At 39.4% G+C, this 24,619-nt stretch overlaps 1 protein-coding gene across 6 annotated transcripts in view; it reads left to right on the forward strand.

Annotated features, from left to right (window-relative positions):
* LOC133538763 (adhesion G protein-coupled receptor E5-like) overlaps nucleotides 1–24,619 on the forward strand; it is an 80,010-nt gene that overhangs the window by 20,744 nt on the left and 34,647 nt on the right. For 3 of the 6 annotated variants that reach the window (XM_061880525.1, XM_061880523.1, XM_061880524.1), the window contains exons 2-3: nucleotides 3,453–3,601; nucleotides 21,251–21,325. In XM_061880525.1, the coding sequence (XP_061736509.1) occupies nucleotides 3,469–3,601; nucleotides 21,251–21,325 (208 nt within the window). In that variant the 5' untranslated portion in view covers nucleotides 3,453–3,468. Of the gene's footprint in view, nucleotides 1–3,452; nucleotides 3,602–5,420; nucleotides 5,489–6,123; nucleotides 6,155–9,543; nucleotides 9,963–21,250; nucleotides 21,326–24,619 lie in introns of those variants that run through there. The other 3 variants (XM_061880528.1, XM_061880527.1, XM_061880526.1) reach the window with 3 other exon arrangements.

Here is a 24,619-nt window from a genome sequence, read left to right on the forward strand (position 1 = left end):
AGTTAGCTCCGGGTGTTTTGAAAAGCACCAACTAGGCGAGTCTAAATAAAAGAATGCGAATGTCAGCAAAACCTAAAAGAGTTAAGCTTTTACCAAAGGCAGCAATCAAACTTTCAGCACATACACAATGTTTGCATCTGTAGTTATATTTTTAAAAAGACGGGGAAAACACCCTACTCGTAAACAGCGCTTGCAACAACAAACATGACAGTTGACATTAAGTTAAATCATCAAATGCAACCTTACCAGAGCAAAAACAATGCTTATTTATCCGGTGGAGTCTTGATACCAATTTTCTTGACCATCACAAAAAGTTTTAAACTCTATGCTTTTTCAGGTTTTCATCTCTTTTGTCGTGTAGAATGTCTGTAGCATAATAGTTCGATATGTCTGGGAACACGACCAACGTATAATCCTTGATGTCACTGTACAAATAATTTTTTGGGATATAATATAGGGATCTATTCCATTGAATAGTTCGATAGTTTGCTTGTATCTGCTTTTTGCAGGAAGATTTCTCATAGATTACTCATAGTTTGGGCGCTGCTTGCCATCTTAGCTTGGTTGACCACCATTGGTTTTCACATCCAGAAAGAAGTCACGTGTCGGAATACAAGCAACAACCCGGTAGCAGTCTCCTTTTTTCGGAAGTGTTGTGGTACGAATGTCCTTGTGTGCCAATAGAAACGAGGCGGCCAGCCAGGCACAGAAGAAAACTCTCCATGACAATACTGCTGTAACTTTCATTTATCGAGAAATGTTTCTCAGCTTGTATCAAGCCCGGTCTGTGTTTGGCGCCTGAGAGCCCTGTACCTCATCATGATTGGTAGGTTCGTTCAGCTCCGCACACAATACAGTAAATCAGTGGTCACCAACCTTTTTGAGCCTAAGATTCCTGCTCTCAGCCAAAAAGCAAAGCAAGATCTACCCCCGCGTCAGCTATGTTTTATATATTCACTATATTGCCAAAAGTATTTGGCAACCCATCCAAATGATCAGAATCAGGAGAACGGTACATTTCGGACTGCATTATGCAGAGTGTGAAATTTGTTGGAGGAGGAATTATGATGTGGGGTTGTTTGTCAGGAGTTGGACATGGCTCCTTAGTTCTAGTGAAAGGAACTTTGAATGCTCCAGGATACCAAAACAATTCCATGCTCCAAACCTGACTGTGCACCAAGCAAGGGCCATAAGGACATGGATGACAGAGTCTGGTGTGAATAAACTTGACTGGCCTGCACAGAGTCCTGACCTGAACCCGATAGAACACCTTTGGGATGAATTGGAACGGAGACTGAGAGCCAGGACTTCTTGACCAACATCAGTGTGTGACCTCACCAATGCGCTTTTGGAAGACTGGTCGAAAAGTCCTATAAACACTCTGCAACCTTGTGGACCGCCTTCCCGGAAAAGTTGACACTATAATAGAGCTGCAAAAGGTGGACCGACATCATATTGAACCCTAAGGGTTAGGAATGGGATGGCACTTCAAGTTCATATGTGAGTCAAGGCAGGTGGCCAAATACTTTAGGCAATATAGTGTTTATATCTTAGTCTACTATAGTCTTAGTACCATATTTGTTAATTATATCGTCACATATGAAACGTGAGTCCCATGGGTGTCTTACGTCAGTGCTGGAAGAAGTAAAATCAGCTGTTAACCTGGCAGATTTTTCCTTTGTGATAAAGAGGGGATAAACGGAGAAGCCCTTTAGCTGCCGCCTTTTGTTTTATAATATATAAATGCCTTTGCTTAAGTCAATGTTTAGTTTTGTATGAACAAGAAATCAATACAAAATCCGTATTTTGGAGCAATGTTCACGCACTCTATTTGGCTTGTTAATTCCCATGGACGTGATGGACTCGTGGTTGAATGAGGAGTTGTTTGATGTTGGATGCTAGAAAATGTCAGATGCATTGCAACAATCAGCCTTAGTGCATTGTTGCAGCGTGATAATTTTTGAGCACGTCATGAAATGCGTTTGCGAGACGAGTGGGTGTAGTGGGCGGGCTGGGGTGGGGGATGGCGGGGCTGCGGTGTGGCGAGCCCTGAGAGGTTGAAGAGAGAGGCAGTGGTGTTGCGCACGTTCAGGTGTTCAATCAATCAATCAATGTTTACTTATATAGCCCTAAATCACTAGTGTCTCAAAGGGCTGCACAAACCACTACGACATCCTCCACAAGGGAGAGTGGGACATAGGAGAAAAAGAAAAGAAACGGCAGATCAACTGGTCTAAAAAGGGAGTCTGTTTAAAGGCTAGAGTATACAAATGAGTTTTAAGGTGAGACTTAAATGCTTCTACTGTGGTGGCATCTCGAACTGTTACCGGGAGGGCATTCGAGAGTACTGGAGCCCGAAATGAAAAAGCTCTATAGCCCGCAGACTTTTTTTGGGCTTTGGGAATCACTAATAAGCCGGAGTCCTTTGAACGCAGATTTCTTGCCGGGACATATGATACAATACAATCGGCAAGATAGGATGGAGCTAGACCGTGTAGTATTTTATACGTAAGTAGTAAAACCTTAAAGTCACATCTTAAGTGCACAGGAAGCCAGTGCAGGTGAGCCAGTACAGGCGTAATGTGATCAAACTTTCTTGTTCTTGTCAAAAGTCTAGCAGCCGCATTTTGTACCAACTGTAATCTTTTAATGCTAGACATGGGGAGACCCGAAAATAATACGTTACTGTAGTCGAGGCGAGACGTAACAAACGCATGGATAATGATCTCAGCGTCTTTAGTGGACAGAATGGAGCGAATTTTAGCGATATTACGGCGATGAAAGAAGGCCGTTTTAGTAACGCTTTTAATGTGTGCCTCAAAGGAGAGAGTTTGGTCGAAGATAATACCCAGACGTGTGTTAAAATGGTTGTGAGTCTCTTTGTCACGTACTGATGTCCTATTGATAAAAATGGGACCCATTACCTCCCTGCTTGGCACTCAGCGTCAAGGGTTAAATCATCAAAAAGATTTCCGGGCGCAGCCACCGCTGCTGCTCACTGCTCCCCTCAACTCCCAGGGAGTGAGGGTCATGGGTGAAATGCAAGGGATAATCTCACCACACCTAGTGTGTGTGTGTGTGTGACAATCATTGGTACTTTAATTTAAATTTTTTTATATATTTTTTAAAAATATTTTAGGGTTTCAAAGACCAACAGGTAGATCACGATTGACGGGTTGGTGACCTCTGCTGTAAATTGCCATTCATATAAAACTCACGGGCCACACTAACATTAAACTTTCATATGGGGGGGAGGCACAAAATAAGTTTTGCGCCGTCATTGGTTTCATGAGTCTGCCTATAGACGGGAGGTGGAACAGCTGGCTCTGGTACAGTCAAAACCATCTGGAGCTGAATCCGCTAAAGACTATAGAGATGAGTGTACTTGCTCTCCCCCCCCCAAACACACACACATTTCTGAACAGCAGAGTGTCTACTGTGTACTCTTTCAGACTCCTGGGATCCACAATGTCACGGGACCTGAAGTGGACCTCCCACATAGACACAGAGGATGTACTTCCTGCACCAGCGCAAGAAGGTTCAACCTGCCCCAAGAACTGCATGATCACACCCCCCTGCATGTATCTGTACAACGCACAGTGTGAGTTACATTCCTTATACTCCTTTTTTAAATTAATTCCTGTCCCAAACTTTGCCATCTCTTAGACTTAGTTAGCTCTGTACTTGTGTTCCTGTGTACTTACTAGCAATTTTCCCTCCAATTTTTCATATGTGTGAGCAAACGCCAAAACTCCCTGAGCATTCAGTGGCACACGTGAGCGACGGCAGACGTGCACACTGTTATGCGCTTATCTTTTTATTCGATTTCGTGCGCGGCCTAGATTTGCCGTGCACAGAGGACACGTGAGCAGTGTGCAATTGCACAGGCGTGTACCTTAGAGGGAACGTTGCTTACTAGTACTACTGGGTAGATCATGTAGCCTGCTGGTTTGATTGAGCACTGCTGCCACGGATCGTCGGGCTTGTGTATTGTTGTAACATAAATACTAGAGTGTAGAGACAAATAATGAACATTTCCCCTCCTCAGAGTCCCAGAGAAGAAACTGAACAATTCACAGGCATGTTGTTGTTAGAAGGAACTTATTGACTACAACATTGGAGTAAAATTGAATAAAAATTGACTCTCACAAACCTCTCCGGGTAAACCTTTACTATATAAGATATCCGCTGACGTAACTAAAGCGAAATACATCACTAACATCTTAAATTCCAAATGGCGCGCTTGATGCACGTTTGGATGAAGGCAAAAATGTTTCATAAATATTTCCACACTGCCATTATGGTTTGATTTCAAATTTTCAGGATTTATGAGGATTCCAAACACACAAAAATAGGTACAAACAGGTAAGAAAAGGTGATAGGGCCAAGTATATTCAATGGTGAAGCCACTATTACTCCTATATTTATTTGTTACTCTTCCTTCTTTTATTTTTATTAACAATAATATTACATATTCTGTAGCTGAGATAGGCGCCAGCGCCCCACGCGACCCCGAAAGGGAATAAGCGGTAGAAAATGGATGGATGGATGGATTCTGTACTTATGATGATTGCCATTATTACTGAACCAAATAACGCGTTAACATTTTATCTTTCTATACAAAGTCACTGATATGGATGAATTACATTTTTTTAGTGGCGATCATTGCTTGTAAAAATTTGTTGGTCGGCCATATGTGACAATATCAAACCAAACTTTAATCCCAACCTGTACACAAAAATGACAAAATATTCAAAATATAAATAAAGTGCATCATACTAGCCAGAGACGCTGAAATCTGTGGAAAGGGAAATCATCACGGTTTACCTAACATCTGAAACAAAACTAATTGGGGAGTGCAATATTCACTTCAGGAGAGTGTTAAATATCTTAAAGGCTTACTGAAACCCACTACTACCCACCACGCAGTCTGATAGTTTATATATCAATGATGAATATTAACAGTGCAACACATGCCAATACGGCCTTTTTAGTTTACTAAATTGCAATTTTAAATTTCCCGGGACATTTTTCTTGAAAACGTCGCATAATGATGACGTGTACGCGTGACGTCACGGGCTGTTATGAATACTACCGCTGCGTACACACACAGCTAAAGGTCGTCTGTTTTAACGGCATAAATACACAGTATTTCGGACATCTGTGTTGCTGAATCTTTTGCAATTTGTTCAATTAATATTGGAGAAGTCAAAGTAGAAAGACGGAGTTGGGAAGCTTTAGCCTTTAGCCACACAAACACACGGTGATTCCTTGTTTAAAATTCACGGAGGGGAAACTTTAGTATGGATCACAGCGGACATGGATCCCGACTACATGCCAACCAGCAGGTTCGGTGAGAAAATTGTGGTTAAAAAGTCGCCTCTTACCGGATATCAGCTGAGCTTGTGCCGTCCATACAGCTGCCGTCGACTTCCCCGAGACACTGCTCGTCAACACCCGGCCGTGGACGTACACTTCCGACTATCAGGTACTGTTAAACTCACTAAAACACTAGCAGCACAATAGAAAGATAAGGGATTTCCCAGAATTATCCTAGTAAATGTCTCTAAAAACATATAAATCCGTCTCAATGCAACGCGATAGCAATCGCGTTTTTTTTTTTTTAACTTGTTTTGTTTTGTTTTTTCTAGTCCGTCGCTATCAATATCCTCAAACACGAATCTTTGATCCTCGCTCAAATTAATGGGGAAATTGTCGTTTTCTCGGTCTGAATAGCTGTTTTTGTTGGAGGCTCCCATTAAAATCAATGTGAATATATGAGGAGCCATCAACATGTGACGTCATCGTCTGCGACTTCCGGTAGAGGCAGGGATTTTCTCCAGTTGCGAACTTTATCGTGGATGTTCTCTACTAAATCTTTTCAGCAAAAATATGGCAATACCGCGAAATGATCAAGTATGACACATAGAATGGACCTGCTATCCCCGTTTAAATAAGAATCTCATTTCAGTAGGCCTTTAAAGTGTATTTTGTGGCAATTCCAACTTTGACCACAGCGTCACTTGCTATGTAGCGTGAAGCTTTCCATCATTTTCAGCAGACTGCATTGCAAAATCATTAACACCTCCACCTTCCTTCTTCCTTTCATGTTTGCTCATCCAGGAATTTGGCAATATGAATTTCTTCTCAGGAGGTAAGGTATAAAGTACCACGGTACTAATGAATTAAAAATTGTTACTATACTGCCTCTGAAACAAAGGAACTGCTTGTTAAAAAAAGGAAGTGCTTTTAGTTTGGGCGGTATAGCTTGGTTGGCAGAGTGGCCGTCCCAGCAACTTGAGGGTTCCAGGTTCGATTCTCGCTTTGGCCTTCTTAGTCACTGCCGATGTGTCATTGGGCAAGACTCTTTACCCACCTGCTCCCAGTGTCACCCACACTGGTTTAAATGTAACTTAGATATAGGGTTTCACTATGTAAAGCGCTTTGAGTCATTAGAGAAAAGCGCTATACAAATATAATTCACTTCACTTATTTTGTAGCATTTGCGTGCACTTCCTCTTCAGGCAGCAGACACGAGGAGGAACATTTTTGAGTTGGCTTAATTGGTCAATTTAATTCTATTATAATTCAAAAGTACATTTAACATAAACTCCAAATATTTACAATCTGATGTACTCAAATATTTGAGTTTATTAAATTTAAAAAAATATGTGGCAACTGATTGGCTCACTTTTTTTGAGTTCTGCTTACTTATTTGGGTTTACAGTGTAAATCCGGGCTTGTAATAGTGTTTAGGCCAATAAAGACGGTCCCACCACTGCCAATGTTATTTTGACCACATTTTACAGCGTGGTACTAACATACGGTACTAGTACGTTTCGAGTCATCCAAAGTGGTGCAGCTGAGTTTATGTTGACCTTTTTTCAGATCACACAAAGATAAAGCGATCTGTCATTGCAATGTTTAGGACCTCCAAGGAGAGCCGTCACTTTATAGTGCCATAGTCTTTGTGGACTTTTCAGGGAGTTTCACTTTAATGGAGGTCATTCTGTCCACCTTTTGGCATTCGTGTGTAAAAGGGGCTGGGAAAAGATGGTGGGTCTTTATTGGAATTGGGTGAATGTTTAGGCGGGTGAAGGAGGCGACGATAAAGAACGGACGGGCGTTTGGGGAAGGAACATAAGATTGCTTACTGGCAAATCAAAAAGCAGCTGTTTAGACTGTGTGTGAGTCATCATCCTCTTCAGTCTCAGCTCACTGCCTCCTGTGTGTGTGCGTGTTTGTGTGTGTGTGTGTTCTTGTATTTCTACCCTTCTTGAGACCGGTGAACAAGTTAGGACATAAATTACGGTCCCAATACGGAAAAGCATTACATCTAATAGAGAATGTCTCATTTGCACCCCTGGTGGGGAAATACATCAAAATTAATGTGGTCCCAAAAATTGACTAATGGATGGGATGGAGAATGTTAAAAGCGCACCCCCTCTGGTCAACATATGAAATAACAGGTGTGTGCAAGAAATTGAAATGCGCTCCAAAATTAATTAAAAAAAAAAAAAAACATTTCTAAAAAAATATGGAGGCGTTCAAGTACCTCAGAGTCTTGTTCACGAGTGAGGGAAGAGTGGATTGTGAGATCCACAGGCAGATTGGTGCGGCGTCTTCAGTCATGGAAGGCAAAGCTCTCAATTTACCGGTCGATCTACATTCCCATCCTCACCTACGGTCATGAGCTTTGGGTTATGACCGAAAGGACAAGATCACAGGTACAAGCGGTCGTAATGAGTTTCCTCCACCGGGTGGCGGGGCTGTCCCTTGAAGATAGGGTGAGAAGCTCTGACATCCGAGAGGAGCTCAAAGTAAAGACACTGCTTTACTTTGAGCTTAACTGGAAAATCTCCTGGGGCAACTTTTCTCCCGAACTTCTCTCGATTTCCACCCGGACAACAATATTGGGGGCGTGCCTTGAAGGCACTGCCTTTAGCGTCCTCTCTCACCCGAAAAAGAGACTATTATATATGTCTCCGTTATCCATAGGTTTATCTATAACCCATAAAGTAGGCAGGCACGGAGCTATTTCTCAGCGTGTGTTTATTCCAGCCGGCACGCTAATACACTGACACACAACATCCGGATTCCCATCTTGCATTGCTTCAAAACTACAAGACATAGTGATGACGAGTAAGAAGAAGAAGTACACCTGCAAGTTCCAAAATGATTGGAAACAATTTTTCTAGTTCATCCAAGACAGCTTGAAGGGGAAAGGGTATGCTGCCTGCAAATTTTGTAGATCAGTCTTCTCCATTGAACACGGTAGCCGAATGGATATACTCATTCATGAACAGATTATATATATATACCGGTATACACCATTTTTCTGAGGTCTCAAGAAGGTAACAAATACAAAAATCTCTCTCTCTCTCTCTCTCTCTCTCTCTCTCTCTCTCTCTCTCTCTCTCTCTCTCTCTCTCGTGTGTGTTCTTGTATTTCTATCCTTCTTGAGACATCAACAAGGAAAAGTACCTTCCATATGATGACCTGTGAACAAGTTAGGACATAAATCATGGTCCCAATATGGAAAATATTGCATCTAATAGAGAATGTCTCATTTGCACCCCATGGTGGTGAACTCTATCAAAATTAGGGTGGTCCCAAAAAAGAGGGATTTTTCAAATTGACCAATGGATAAATGTTGATAGTCCAACTCATACTGACTGGTATACACAAGCTATGGAGATGATATCAGTAGAAAAAACTGCATTTAGTTTAGATAATAATGAGTCATATATTGGAATATAAGATCCATTATTGAAATTTGTTTTAAGTATTAAATGAACCAAAATATGACTTATTGTATCTTTGTGTAAAATATTGGACACAGTGTGTTGCGCAGCTTATGAGATGCGATGCATTGTTCATTTTCTTTAAATTGTTTTTTTGTAATAACGTTTTTAATGATGTCAATGAGGGATTTTTAATCACTGCTATTTTGAAAATGTTACTAATATTGATAATATTCATTTTTGTTTCACTACTTTTGGATTATACGGTATCGTGTTTGTGTGTCCTCAATTGCTCTGTTTATTGCTATTCTGAATGTTGCTGGGTCGGGTTTGGTCTTGGAATTTGATTGCATTATTATGTATTGTTTTGTTGGATTGATTATTAAATTTATATAAATAAATAAAAATTACTAATGGATGGGATGAAGGGTTTTAAAAATGCTCCCCTTCTGGTCAACATATGAAATAACAAGAGTGTGTAAGAAAAATGAAATGCGCCTCCTGTGGCAGAAATTAATAATAAAAAAATAAAATAAAAACAATAGAGACATACTGTAATAACTTGAAGTAAATAACAAAAATTAAAAAACAATTGCAAACAATAAAATGCATTTTAAAAAATACTAAAAGCTTACCTTTTTTATATCTTTGCTTAGTATGTATATATTATTAATGTTGTAAATACAAATCTTTATATATCTAGAAAGGGTGGTCCTAAAGTGGTAGGCATTTTTCAGAGGTCTCAGTAAGGTAACAAATACATAAATGTTTGTGCGTGTGTGTGTGTCCCATGAGGGAGAAAAAGAGAGAGAGAGGCCAATAGGTCCTGAAATAGAGCATGCTGACCGGTGTGTAGACTGGGGAGAACAGAGGCAATGTGATACCATGCCAGTGTGAGAAATGCACTCGTGTGGAAAAAAAGGTGGAGAGAAAGCAGCAAAAGCGGAAAACTGTGTGAAAGGGGAGAGAGAAAGAGAGAGAGGGTAGGAGAGGCGTGTCCAGATTGAGAGGGAAAATGCTGGTGGTGGTTCGCAATTCACACACACCCACACACACACTAGTCTCCGCAGTTTCTCTTTGTGCTGTTTCCTTTGAGGATTCTAAGGAGCTCAGATTCCAGTGAAGTTTCAAGAAGATTTAAAGTTATTTCAAAGTTATTAGTTTTATTGTAAGACGCGGTGGACATGGGCTACATAAAGGGGCTACTACTTCTACTCGGTAAGTCATTCACCTTGATTTACGCTGTTTGCCACTGGCTGGCTAAAATTAATTAAAAGGGCTAAACAAAAAAAAAAAAAAGGCTTTTGAAATCTCACAAAGCACTGAACAAGTGTTGCTTGTGTGAAATGTATGTGTGCAAGTGCTACATCACATGTTAATGCGCTCACTGCCATGACCAAGTGTCACACTGGTCACACATTACTTAGCCTTACTTAAGAATAAGGAGGGAAGAAGCATTATGTCTTAAGCTTGAGATATACTCCTCTGTAAACTACGTCTATATTATTATAATTTTTTTTCTAACGGCATTGAACTTTTAGCTATGCTAAATCAAAATGTAATTGGTATGTAAACTTGCTAGACTGCGTTGCCATGGTTACCAATTTCAGTACTTTTATGGGTATCGGTTATCTATTCATGTAAAGTTAAACTGAACTATATTTCGATACCTTTGTTGCACGTGACGTCATATCCGGTTGCGGACTCTGCACTGATTGAATTGCAGTCTTTGGGAAACTCTGATGTTTAAGGGTGTATACCAATGGACTCAAACACTTGACAAGGAAACAAACACTCAAGCAGCACTCAGCCAAACTGCCTCGAGGTAAATTTCAATGCCAACAAAGCAAGTATGCCTGATAGAAAACACTCAAACGTATAGTGGGGCAGCGCTTTTGTAAAATGTGCTAGTTCGATGCTAATTTACCTTGGTTTTGCCATGTACATGCTACTGATTAGCATTAGTGATTTTACATGCCTTCGATGAGGTGGCGACTTGTCCAGGGTGTACCCTGCCTTCCGCCCGATTGTAGTTGAGATAGGCACCAGCCCCCCCCGCGACCCCAAAGGGAATAAGCGGTAGGAAATGGATGGATTTTACATGCCGATTTTAACACCTCCACATCTGGTGATTAAAAGCATTACAACTAAGATGCATGTTAAAATCAAACAGCTTGTGTGTAGTAAATACAGTACTTACAGTTTTTTAAACACTTCATAGTGCTCAACATAAGTCTAGATTCAGCTTAATGGCAAAGACTACTCCCTGACTAGGCAACACATTGTAGTATATACACTATTGTTGTCTAACGCCTTGGAATGGGAACTGCAGGCAAAGTCTACTATATAATACAATAGTTGCAAATGAGATTCAGAAGGGTGAGAAAACAATATGTAACAGTTGGACAGCAGCTATTATAATCAACTTATTGTTAAATGTTGAATAAAAAAAAATAAATCTTAATATTCAACAGTTGATTTAAGTATTAAACAGGTATTGTTGAGTACTGTTATCGATTCCCAAGTACCAGAAATCAGTACCATATTGGGTCAAGTGTGAAAGGTACGCATCCCTTATTACCGTGTAAAGTGGTACCTTGGCCATGATCACTTTTAAAATGTACAAAGACTGGATTGTGCAAAAACCTAAGCAATTTTTCCTCTAAGAAATATGTTTATTTTTATTCTATTTTATGTATTTATTTGACTGGGACAGTACAATTAAACTTTGCTACCCATGGGTAACTGCTGTCAAAGTACATCGGACTTCCAGCCACTGGCTATTTTGCAACCCTTGTCCCTGGTTAGGCTTTTAATAAAAAAAAGTTGCGACAAGTACGAAAATAAAAACACATTGAAAATAATTGCCCCATTTGTCCATACTACATCCAGTTCTAGTACTCACACTTCTGATTTTATGTAAGTCCAATGAATCCATTCCATACACCCCAAAATATCAACACAAAACACATTTTATAAAGCATATTTATAGTTTTACATGTATAAACCGATGCAAAATAAATTCTAATTAAAATGGATGAATGAGCATTTAACATCCCTTTGACCTTTTATTGAAAAGTCTTGCTTGGAATGAGGGCGATGAGCGGAGGGGAAGAGGGGGGACCCAAGCAGAAGCCATCGTTCTTCTTTATTAATTTCAATAGTTTTTCTCACCTTCTTTGTCAAAGTGCAACTTTTTTGTACCCAAATGCAGCGGTAATTGAAGAAGCACAGACACTAAGTCACCGACGCTTATTAGTTACACCCAATGTTTGACGAATGTGACCAAAGCTAAATCATACGAAGAGGGTGGCGTAAAAACCGAGCTACCACTGAGTGGTTACATTATTTTTAAAAAGTGGTTACTGTGGTAACATGTACAAGACAAGAAAAACACATGGGGGAAAAGTAGGTAGCACGTCAGCCACTGTGTGGAGTTTGCACGGTCTCTCCCTGTGCTTGTGTGGGCTTTCCTTCAACATCCCAAAAACATACCTATTAGAATATTTGGAAAATATAAATTCTCCATAGATGTGAATACATGTACATCAGCTGGGATGGACTTCAGCTCAGCCGTGGCCCTAACGAGGACAAGCGATATAGAAAGTAGATGGATGTTTTCAAATATATAAAGCTTAGCAGCGGTAACCGTAACAGAAGAAATGTGTTTTCCTACTGTATTATCTTGTTTTTCCAACAATTTTTAACAGGGAGTCCTCCCAAAACGCACTCACATGCTACTCTTAATACAGTTCTGCTTTAAAAAGAACTATGACAGGCAGACTTTCCATGTGGTTATTGGGAGCGGGTTAGGACTTCCTCGCTGCATGCCCATGTCACCCCTCTGCGCTCGTGTGGCTATAATTATTCATAACGCTGACCACGCTTTCTGGTAAATATGTTTTTATTGACTAAACAGAAAGACTGTGACAAAAGACTAACATTTTGTCTCGGAGGTATTTTCATTATTTTTGTCATGATTTAAATGTTTTATGTTTGAGAAAACATTGGGCCTGATTTACTAAGATCCAAAAACCATGCGCCAAACAGCGTATGCAAACTTAAAAATTGCGTGTACTAATAGTGGGTGTGTTGCGTGTGATCTACTAAGACTGCGTGGTAACACTTTAGTATGGGGAACATCCATCCATTTTCCTACCGCTTGTCCCTTTTGTGGTCGCGGGGGGTGCTGGGGCCTATCTCAGCTGCATTCGGGTGGAAGGCGGGGTACACCCTTGACAAGTCGCCACCTCAACACAGGGCCAACACAGATAAACAGACAACATTCACACTCACATCCACACACTAGGGCCAATTTTAGGGAACATATTCACCAATAATTAGTTGCTAATTAACATGCAAACTAGGAACATATTGGCTCTTAATCAGTCATTATTAAGTACTTTTTAATGCCATATTCTGCATGGCCTTATTATACAACCCTAACCCCGTAACATAACCCTCTAACCCTAACCAAATAACTCTAAATTAAGTCCTTGTTACTTAAAATATGTTTCTCTAGTGTCCAAATAACTCTAACTTAAGTCTTTGTTACTTAGAATATGTTTCTCTAGTGTCCAAATAACTCTAACTTAAGTTTTTGTTACTTAGAATATGCTCCCCATACTAAAGGGTTACCGACTGCATGTATAACTGGTGCTGCAGACCATCTTTTATAAAATAAGATTTTTGCGTGTACTACAAAACTCTCACCATGGAGACACTCAATTACTGCACATTCATGCAGGCATGTACCCCTTTTTATGAGCATTTTAGAAGCAGTCGATGGAAACCCATTTTTTTTAACCGCGGTTGAAGGTGCACCCTTGTAGATGCTGGCACTAATTTCAAACATGCTTTGAAATGCTCCAAATGCAAGAAAATGCATATTGCAGTATGTTTTTTTTTCATATAAATGGTAAAAACATTAAAAAACACCAGCGAACACCAAAACGCATCAATTAGTTTGAAACAGCCACCTTAAGTCATGCAGCAGCAATAACATTATAAAATGATATGGCTGAGTAGGCGATATGACTAATATTTCTCTTTTTTGACAGTACATATGTTGACAAGAATACATAGAATTGAGCAGGAGCGTGTTTGCTCCTTTCTGCTGTTGAGCCTTTTCTGCTTAACTGCCAATCTGGGCTTTCCAGAAGTACTAAATATAGACTCAAAACAGCGGCCGCAGAACAGTTTGAGTCTTGGTAAATCACACTGTGTGCGCTAAATAATTATATTTTCATTTCCTCCCCTCTTTATTGTGGGCTTATATTCTGCTTATTCATTAAGACGCTAAATGGATTGCGCTCCTTATTTTTGTCACTTACAAGCATGTGCATGAAAACGTGAAAATCCGTGTTTTTAAAAATTCATTTTAGCGTCAAAATATCACTTCCGTGTTTTTTGTGAATGAAATATCAATAAAATACGATCTAATAAATTGTGTTGAACGCTCTCTTTAGCTGCAAGTATTCAATGTTCCTATTGCCTTAACACCGCACCGAGTTGCAGGACGGTGAGACGATCAGGGACACCAAAACAAGCTCGCGAGTTAGCATAGTTAGCATTAAGGTATACTTTTGACGTGACTGATGTAAACCGAGGTCACAACATCGAAAGAGTATTACCCGAGGAGGGCTGGCTACATGATAGGGTTGCCAAATGGGAAACTTTGCATGCCTATTTTATATTACATTTTAAATTATAATAATCCATCCATCCATTTTCTACTGCTTGTCCCTCTCGGGATCCTGGAGCCTACCCCAGCTGCACTCGGGCGGAAGGCGGGGTACACCCTGGACAAGTCGCCACCTCATCGCAGGACCAACACAGATAGACAGACAACATTCACACTCAATTTCACAATATTTTAGTAACATATCGACAAAAAAGTGTCAAAGAGACAGCTAAAAGAGGTTTGTAGATGAGAATAAATCTTAATGTAAAATATAGTGCACCCAATTCCGCTATCAGGTTTGTACTTCTTTCTTTACACTAAAACCTTTCCTAGATCAGTCTTTGGCGCCATTCTGAAGGATCCTTGTAACGTTTCACACAATTTAGATCGGGGTTCCTCAGATGATCACACTTGCCAACCCTCACGATTTTCGTGGGATACTCCCAAATTTCAGGGCCCCTCCCGAAAATCTCTTGGGGAAACCATTCTCCCCGATTTTCACCTGGACAGCACTATCGGGGCCGTGCCTTTAAGGCACTGCCTTTAGCGTCCTCTACAAACTGTCGTCACGTCTGCTTTTCCTCCATACTAACAGCGTGCCAGCTCAGCCACACAATAAATGCAGTTTTCACAAACACAAAAGCGAATGCAAGGCAAACTTAATCAACAGCCATACAGGTCACACTGAGGGTGGCTGTATAAACAACTTAAACACTGGTACAAATATGCGCTATACTGTGAACCCACACCGAACAAGAATGACAAACACAATTTGGGAGAACATCTGCACCGTAACACAACATAAACACAACAGAACAAATACCCTGAACCCCTTGCGGCACTAACTCTTCCGGGATGCTACTATATACACCCGCACACCCCAACCCCGCCCACTTCAAACCGTCCCCCCTGCTCAACCCTCGCCCCCTCAATCTCCCAAATTCGGAGGCCTCAAGCTTGGCAAGTATGCAAATAGTCTCAACATGGGATCCCCATTTCCCTATGGTCATTAAATCAATCGTCCACAATCCAAAAACACACCATTTTCTGTGCGTTCTAAAGAGTGAAAAACTGTTAGCACAAGGTGGCTAACAATACCGATAAGGGGGATTCATCTATCTGGCCTATAAAACAAGCTAAAAACCACCCAACAACGTTGTATATGATGACAGACGTACCCGCATATCGCAACAGGCACATTCCTTATAACTTGTAAAAGTTACAGTTGTCTGGTCATTTTAAGAATTAACGGAACTTCTATTCTGAGCGCATTGATTTAATAGAGCGTATAGCAACAAATGTTGCTCCTGTCAACAATAACAGCATAGAGGACACATACTGTGTTTGCTACCACTAAGCATGACAGACTTTGTGAGGGCCAATATTTTCGGACAATCTATGGTTATAGAAGCTGGGCAGGCAAGAAAAGAGGGTGAAGCTTTGGAGAGAAGGCGGCCGAGTGACTTGTCCATCAACTTATGATATTGATTGTGATTCATCATGGAGTACATAATGCTTGTTATCACTGTCGAGTAGGGTTGTACGGTATACTGGTATTAGTATAGTACAGCGAGACTAATGAATCATATAAGGTACTATACCGTCTCTAAAAAGTACCGGTTATATTATGTTTATAAACTCAGGAAGTATGTTAACCCCCAATGTGTGGTCATCAGTATTCAAACCAGTGTTTAGCTCTATGGTTTGTACATAAGAGCAAACAAGTCAGGCGTTTTCTGGAAGAATCATTCATAACTCTTCATATGCATACATTTGCGTACATTTTATATTGTTTTGTCTTGTTTTTGTAACAAAAAAAAGCCTTTTTTTATTTCAGGAGAAGCGACGGGTGCTGTGTGGTTTGACCGTGTGACTTTTACGCAATATTTGCCACATGACCTTTTTATCATAGTGAAAATGGGTTTTTGGGATTATGACTATGACTCAGCCAGTCACAGGTCAGCAGACACACTAACACACAAGACAAAGACAAGCTTTAGTAGTGGTCGACAGGTCGTGAACTATCACCAGACATGGACAGACAGAGGAAAAAAACAATAAAAAAGACATTTTGAGGGTATTTAGATGATGTCATCCATACACTGTGGTTAGCGGTGAATGAATGTCATCTGCAGACAACACAAGGTCGTTCTTTGTGTATTTTTGGGGGGGGGCGGGGTTATAGGATTGGAGGCAGTCATGCTGTTTCGCACACTTACTGTCAAATTACAGCTGGTTTTATCTTCGCTGGGGCACTCTAGGAGGACTCACCCTGCCACAAAACAGGGGTCTTATTGTGAAACTAGGGGGCGAGGCAGGAGAGTGTGTGTGCATGTGCTTGTATTTCTACCCTTCTTGAGACATCAACAAGGAAAAGTAGTTTTCCATATGAGGACCGAAATCATTGTCCCAATAGGGTAAATCATTGCATCTAATAGAGAATGTCTCATTTGCACCCCTGGTGGTGAAATCTATAAAGATTAGGGCGGTCCCAAAAAGGAAGGATTTTTCAAATTGACTGTGTCGGTTTTAAAATGGCCAACATATGAAATAACAAGTGTGTGTAAGCGATTGAAATCTGCCCCCTTTGGCTAAAATTATTTACAAAAAATTAATATGTATATAGTGACATACTGTAATAACAAAGTAAATAATGAAGATTAAAAAATAATTACAAAAAAAAATAAAAAAATAACTAATAGAGTGTCTCATTTGCACCTCTGATGGTGAAATCGATCAAAATTAGAGCGGTCCCAAAAAAGGAAGGATTTTTCAAATTGACTCTCTGTTTTGAAATTGTCATCATGTGAAATAACAAGTGTGTGTAAGCAGTTGAAGACTGCCCCCTTTGGCCCAAATAAAAACAAAAAAAATGCACATGTATATAGAGATATACAGTAATAACAAAGTAAATAATGAAGATTAAAAAACAATTGCAAACAACAACAAAAAAATTTACTAAAAGGGGTCTTTTTCTCAATGTCTTGACTTCTTTCTCATAAAATTGGGAACAATTTCTCATATCCTTTCTTTTTCTGTAATATTGCAATATTTTCTTGTAAAATTATTCCTTTTTTTTAATGTAAAATTCTGACTTTTTAATGCAAAATAGTGACATTTTTCATATAAAATGTTGACTTTTATCATAATGACAATTTTTTTGTTGTTGTTGTAAAATAGTGAAATTTTTTGAGTAAAATTATGAACTTTGTCATAATTTTGCCACGCAAAATTCCGATTATTATTATAATGTTGCCAAAATTTTCACGTTTTCTGATAAAATTGTGACTTTTGTCGAGTAAAATTACGACTCTTTTCATAAAATTGCCAACATCTTAAGCTTTTCTTGTAAAATTGTGACTGTTATTGAGTAAAATTCCCACTTTTATCGTAATGTTGCACACATGTTCCGTTTTTCTTGTAACATTTTGACTTGCGTTGAGTAAAACGACAACTTTTATTATAATACTGCCAAAATTCTAAGTTCTTCTTGTGAAATTGTGACCTTTTTCTTGTGAAATTTCAACTCATTTTTCACGACAAACTTTTGTATATTTGCATAGTATGTATACATTAATAATGTTGTAAATACAAATCTCCATATATCTAGAAAGGGTGGTCAGAAAGAGGCAGGCCTTTTTTGGAGGTCTCAACAAAGTAACAAATACAAGAATATGTGTGTGTGTGTGTGTGTGTGTGTGTGTGTGTGTGTGTGTGTGTGTGTGTGTGTGTGTGTGTGTGCGCGTGTGTGTGGGCGTGCGTGTGTGTGTGTGTGTGTGTGTGTGTGTGTGTCGCATAACTTATTCTGTGTTCCATGCTTGTTGTGCTGTGGCTCATCTTGTGTTTGAGGGGTGGGGGATGTTGTCATGGTTGCAACTGGTGTATTAAATAACACAAAACAACATAAACCATGGGTAGTACGGTGGCACAGGGGTTAGTGCATGTATTCCGGCTTCTTCCCAACTCTAAAAACATGCACCTGGGGATTGGCAACACTAAATTGTTCCTAGTGAGTGAATGTGCGTGTAAATGGTGTCTGTCTATCTGTGTTGGCCCTGCGATGAGGTGGCCACTTGTCCACGGTGTACCCGGCCTTCCACCTGATCGCAGCTGAGATAAGTCCCAGCGCCCCCCGCAACACCGAAAGGGACACGCGGTAGAAAATGAATGGATGGATTGAACATAAACCGAGAGTATAATTTTCAACCCATCTATTTTGCCATCCGGTCTCTGTGAAACATTCATTTCCTAAGTGTTTGCATCACTGTGGACGTAAGAGTGAAACTAACTTGAATTGAGACACAGCTGCTGACGGTACATGTCTTGATGTCTTTTAGAGGAACAGGACATTACATATGCGAGTCGCAAACACTTTGGTGAGGACACATGATAACTGTTGGTCAAGACATTACATTTCGCCACTTGCTCTAATTCTACAAAAAGAAAATCCCCACACATTTGTACCTGTTTGTGTTTTAACGTACATTTACAGACTTCCCTGTGGTCTTGACCAGAAATTCTTCAAACTTTTTTCACCAAGTCCCACCTCAGAAAAAAAACTTTAATCTTTACTGATTTTTAACCACACTAAAATACTGCAGTACATATATTATGCAGACCACAGTCATACTGTAGTTTATTTGCTCGTTTTTCTCCAGTGTCACCTAGGGTTGTACGGTATACCAGTATTAGTCTAGTACCGCGATACTAATGAATCATACCATCATAACATTTGTGGAAGTGGAAGAAAAAGCTAGACAGTGGATAAGTAGAAGGATGTGGCCATAAACAGAGAAGTTGGTCAACTTTGACGTCCAATTTATACCCAGATATGCAAACCCAGTTTCCATATGAGTTGGGAAATTGTGTTAGATGTAAATATAAACGGAATACAATGATTTGCAAATCCTTTTCAACCCATATTCAATTGAATGCACTACAAGGACATGATATTTCATGTTCAAACTCATAAACTTTATTTTTTTATTTTTTGCAAATAATAATTAACTTAGAATTTCATGGCTGCGAAACGTGCCAAAGTAGTTGGGAAAGGGCATGTTCACCACTGTGTTACATCACCTTTTCTTTTAACCACACTCAAACATTTGGGAACTTAAGAAACTAATTGTTGAAGCTTTGAAAGTGGAATTATTTCCCATTCTTGTTTTGTGTAGAGCTTTAGTCGTTCAACAGTCCGGGGTCTCCGCTGTCGTATTTTACGCTTCATAATGCGCCACACATTTTGGATGGGATACAGGTCTGGACTGCAGGCGGAAATGTGGACTCGTTAGACCACAGAACACTTTTCCACTTTGCATCAGTCCATCTTAGTAGATCTGGGGCCCAGAGAAGCCAGCGACGTTTCTGGATGTTGTTGATAAATTGCTTTCGCTTTGCATAGTAGAAAGCTGAGGAGAGATGGGTGGTCATGCAGGAAGAGGGCATGTACTAGAATGCCCACATAAAAGTTAAAGTTAAAGTACCAACGATTGTCACACACACACTAGGTGTGGGGAAATTATTCTCTGTATTTGACCCATAAACCCTTTATTTATTGAATCAAAGATACTGAAATTCCACGGCATAGTGAAATTGCAAACAGCTAAAATTATACACAAAGCACACTTTAACCTGCTTCCCAAGAATATACAACAATTCTTCTCAACAAAAGAAGAGAAATATGATATTTGAGAAAAATGTAATTTAAAACATTTGTATGCACGTACAACACTTAAGACCTTCAGTATATCAGTATGTGGAATTAAATTATGGAATGGATTAAGCAAAGCAATCAAACAATGTACTAATATGATCCACTTCAAGAAACTATTCAAACTGGAAGTGTTTACAAAGTACAAAAAAGAAGAACCATGATAAACATTCTGATTTTATTCACCCATTCATTCTCAAAATAATCGTACTTATCTCATCGTATGGAATAAAACTTACTTCACCAATTATTTTTTTATTTATTTTTATTGTGATTACTTATTACTTATGGAGTATACATTGAGAACAGGAAGTGAACAAAAGTTTTAGCAACTGTTATGTAAAGAAAAGGGGAAGGATTAAATAAGCTCTGCTTCTTCCTACTCCTTTTCGAACATGTTGAAAAGAGAAACTGGAAATTGTGATGTATCATGTTGTATGCTCGAAATAAACTCATCACCCTTGATTACTCCCTGGGGGGTTGAGGGAAGCAGTGGGCAGCAGCGGTGCCGCGCAGGGAGTTAATGGGTCCTATTTTTATAGTCTTTGGTATGACTCAGCCGGGATTTGAACTCACGACCTACCGATCTCAGGGCGGACACTCTAACCACTTGGCCACTGAGTAGGTATGAAAGAAATTCTCCTAATAATGATGGAAATAAGGCTTAAATAAGTGTTTCCACTGTGAAAAAAAAACAGCGTTCAGAGGCATCCAAAACTGCGTGCGAGCTCACGCCCAAATGCATGGACGTCATAATTTGGCATTGTTTAACACGAGTATCCAACTTTGTAACAACCTTTATAAGTCAGAAAAGATGACATCATCAGAGCTCCCCTTTAATCTGGGAATGCGTCAGTACATGGAACTTCGTTAAACAAGCACCACCTTTGTATGCCTTATTTCTATTAATATTGGGAGTATTTATTTCTTATTGGAAAATGTGCACAAGAAGGAATAAGCAATGACCACATGATATGATGACAAGAAGGAAATAAAAAACAGCACATGGTCAGTTTGACCTGAGAAGAAGGAAGGAAGATCTTTTGACATTAACTTAATTTTGTTGGGTTGTTTTTAACAGAATAACTAACAGTTGTCATGCTTTCCCTGCAGGTGTGATGTGCACACCGAGCACCTGCACACTTGAGTGCCTCAGAGGGTTCAACATGGAAGAAGACATCTGTGTTGGTAATAATCTTGACAGTATTCAGTGTTGGTTTTTATCTGATTGTTCAAGAACATACCATTCATTACATCGAAACGGCAAACAGAATGCATTCTTGGATGCTTATCAACCTTCGTTTTGTTGAATGAAACTGTCAAAATGCCGTAATTGTGAGTCTTTTTTTTTTCCATTTGTGAGTCCACTTCCTTCTTATTGTTCTAAACAGAATAATTTGGTTCAGAAAATGTTGTTTGATTGCACAAAATCCTTGAAATTGCCTCTAATTTACATCCAGACCAGAAATGAATCTTGTTGCAACATACACAGAAGGCGGAACGCGTCGCAGTTGTCTGCTCAACACAATATGTATTATCTCAGGCCGTAAGACTCTTGAACGCATCATAACAATTCCCTCAATTCCCCCCAAAAATGGATTAACTCGCTGGAATATAAAGACAATATAACATACATCCATAAACCTGGATGCATATGCAAAAGTGCAATATATTTATCCGTACAGTATTTTATTTATTTATAACTGCACCTTACTGCTTTTTTATCCTGCGCTACCATGAGCTAATGCAACAAAATTTCGTTCTTATCTGTACTGTAAAGTTCAAATATGAATGAAAATAAAAAATAAGTCTAAATCTAAGTCTAATGCCTGACTAGAGCTGAAGCCATTTTTACTTCTGTAAACATTGCAGTGCGTGCATAATTGTTGACAACTGTTACATCAGCGCCAGGCTGATGTAACATAATAAATAAATAATAAATGAAATAACATAATGCAATAAGACATTGCATTGACATTAGAAATCACAATTTTTTTGTAATGTGTACGGCCACCAAAAAGGTTGGATCTGACAAAAAAAAAAATCGACCCTGCAGTGTGAATGTAGCCTAAAACAGCTGACTTTGTAGAATACATTACCATCTTTTATAACATAACGACTGTCAACTTATAGTCACCATATTGTGTTGAGCAGACAACTGCGACGCGTTCCCCCTTCTGTGTATGTTGCAACAAGTTTCATTTCTGGTCCTGCACAACACATTTTTTCTCCCTATTTGTCATCACACACACTTTCTTGTGGTGACATCATACAAAAACAACAATAATTGAATTATTTATTTCCTCCACATTGGGAGGAGCAAGATAAGGTGTTTCAGGATGCCACCCGAATGCCTCCCTAGGGAGTTGTTTAGGGCACGTCCAACCGGTAGGAGGCCACGGGAAGACCCAGGACACGTTGGGAAGACTATGTCTACTGGCTGTCCTGGGAACGCCTCGGGATCCCCTGGGAAGAGGGAAGTCTGGACTTCCCTGCTTAGGCTGCTGCCCCCGCGACCCGACCTCGGATAAGCGGAAGAAGATGGATGGATTATTTAGTAGCTTGCTGGATTTAATGAAGTCTGTGATGTTAGTAGAGGTCTTGTGTGAAGTTATGGTAGTTTGATCTCCAAATTTTGCATGTTTTTGGTCAATCTCCAAAGCGTACGATTGACTTGTTTGACTTTACAGGTGAACAGAGTAACATAAGATTCTTGTGCTTGGGAAGAATTACTGTTTGATGTGTTGGTAACGTGCAATGAACTACTATAGCTGTGTTCATTTAACAAGGATTGCTCAGTAACACTGAAATTATCTCAATGTTACTCAACCTTATTTTTTAAAGTTTTCAGTGTACGGCCATTTTAGCAAGAGAAAAATACCATTAGTAAATGTGTTTCGCTACAGTATTTATATTGTTATCAAAATTGCTTTTGATTTACTGCAAACCTTTTATAAACTTTGGAAATAGATAACATGTACAATTAGCACGATGGACATCTTGTGATATACAGTGTATTGCAGCCTTTTGTGATAACGATACATGTCATGATATATTATTTGGCATATATAAATGATATAGAACCATTTTAAAGCAAATTGAAGCCTCATTGATTTAATTGCTGACATTTGCAGTAACATATTACGGCATTTCCAGTTTGTAATATTTTTCTCAAAACTATGATTAATCTGTTTACTAATGTACGGGTAATATTTGGTTATTTTTCTTGGTAACACGATAGTAGCTGAGATAGGCACCAGCGCCCCCCGTGTCCCCAAAGGGAATAAGCGAAATAAAATGGATGGGTGAATGGAACATGGTTCTATCTACTCTTCTGTTCAAATGTATTAAGCACTTATTCTTCTGTTGTTACAATACTTTTAGTTTTGGGCGATACTACAAATTTGGGTATCGATCCAATACCAACTGGTTACAGTGGCAGTATTGGCCATACCAATATTCATAATCTAATATTTTTAAGATCATTTAATGTTGCTATTTTTTAATCACTATTATCATCAGACAAAAACACAGTATGGTGATGTTACAATATAAATTAAGTATTCACATTTTTTTTTTCCTGCTTACAAAATGTATGTTGAATTCCATCCATCCATCCATTTTGTACCGCTTATCCCACTCGGGTTTGCGGGGGGTTTGGAGCCTATCCCAGCTGCACTGGATAAGTCGCCACCTCATCGCAGGGCCAACACAGCAAGACACATATCGACAATAATGATACCAAGTATAGTATCAGGTAATGGTCTAAGCCAGTGGTTCTCAAACTTTTTTCACCAAGTACCATCTCAAAAGACACTTGGCTTGCCAAATACCACCATAATGACCAACCTTAAAATACAGTAGCATAGTAGGCCTAAGTATTTGTTAAAAACAAAGCAGAGGTTTTATTTCATATAAGTATTTATCAGACAACTAATATTTTCAGATTATGCATTTGGCCACCTTAACATTACACACAATGCACAAATTATTAACAATGACACCCCATACACAATACATACGTACGGACTTTGATGTACCACTAGATGGAGCCCACATACCATAGTTAGTGAATAACCACAGTAATTACATCTATATTTTTTATTATTACAAAATTGTTTGTCATTTTTGGTATTGTTTAAAACTCAGGAAATAATACTATTTGTTTTTGTTTTTACTTTATCATGCAAGAATGCCCTGGGTTCGATTCCCGGGCTATGAGTCTTTCTGTGTGGAGTTTGCGTGTTCTCCCTGCGACTACATGGGTTCTCTCGCGGTACTCCGGCTTCCTCCCGCCTCCAAAGACATGCACCTGGGGATAGGTTCATTGGTAATTTAATTTGGTGTGTGAATGTGAGTGTGAATGTCCGCCTACCTTTGTTTATATTCAAGAGCTCTGGCTAAGCGGTTTTCTATGCTTTTTTTGTATCCTCTTACGATGTATAGTAAAGCATTGTTGGTTATTCCTTATCCTCTATCCTC

This window comes from Nerophis ophidion, linkage group LG20 (assembly GCF_033978795.1).
Source record: "Nerophis ophidion isolate RoL-2023_Sa linkage group LG20, RoL_Noph_v1.0, whole genome shotgun sequence".
Classification (NCBI taxonomy): domain Eukaryota; kingdom Metazoa; phylum Chordata; class Actinopteri; order Syngnathiformes; family Syngnathidae; genus Nerophis; species Nerophis ophidion.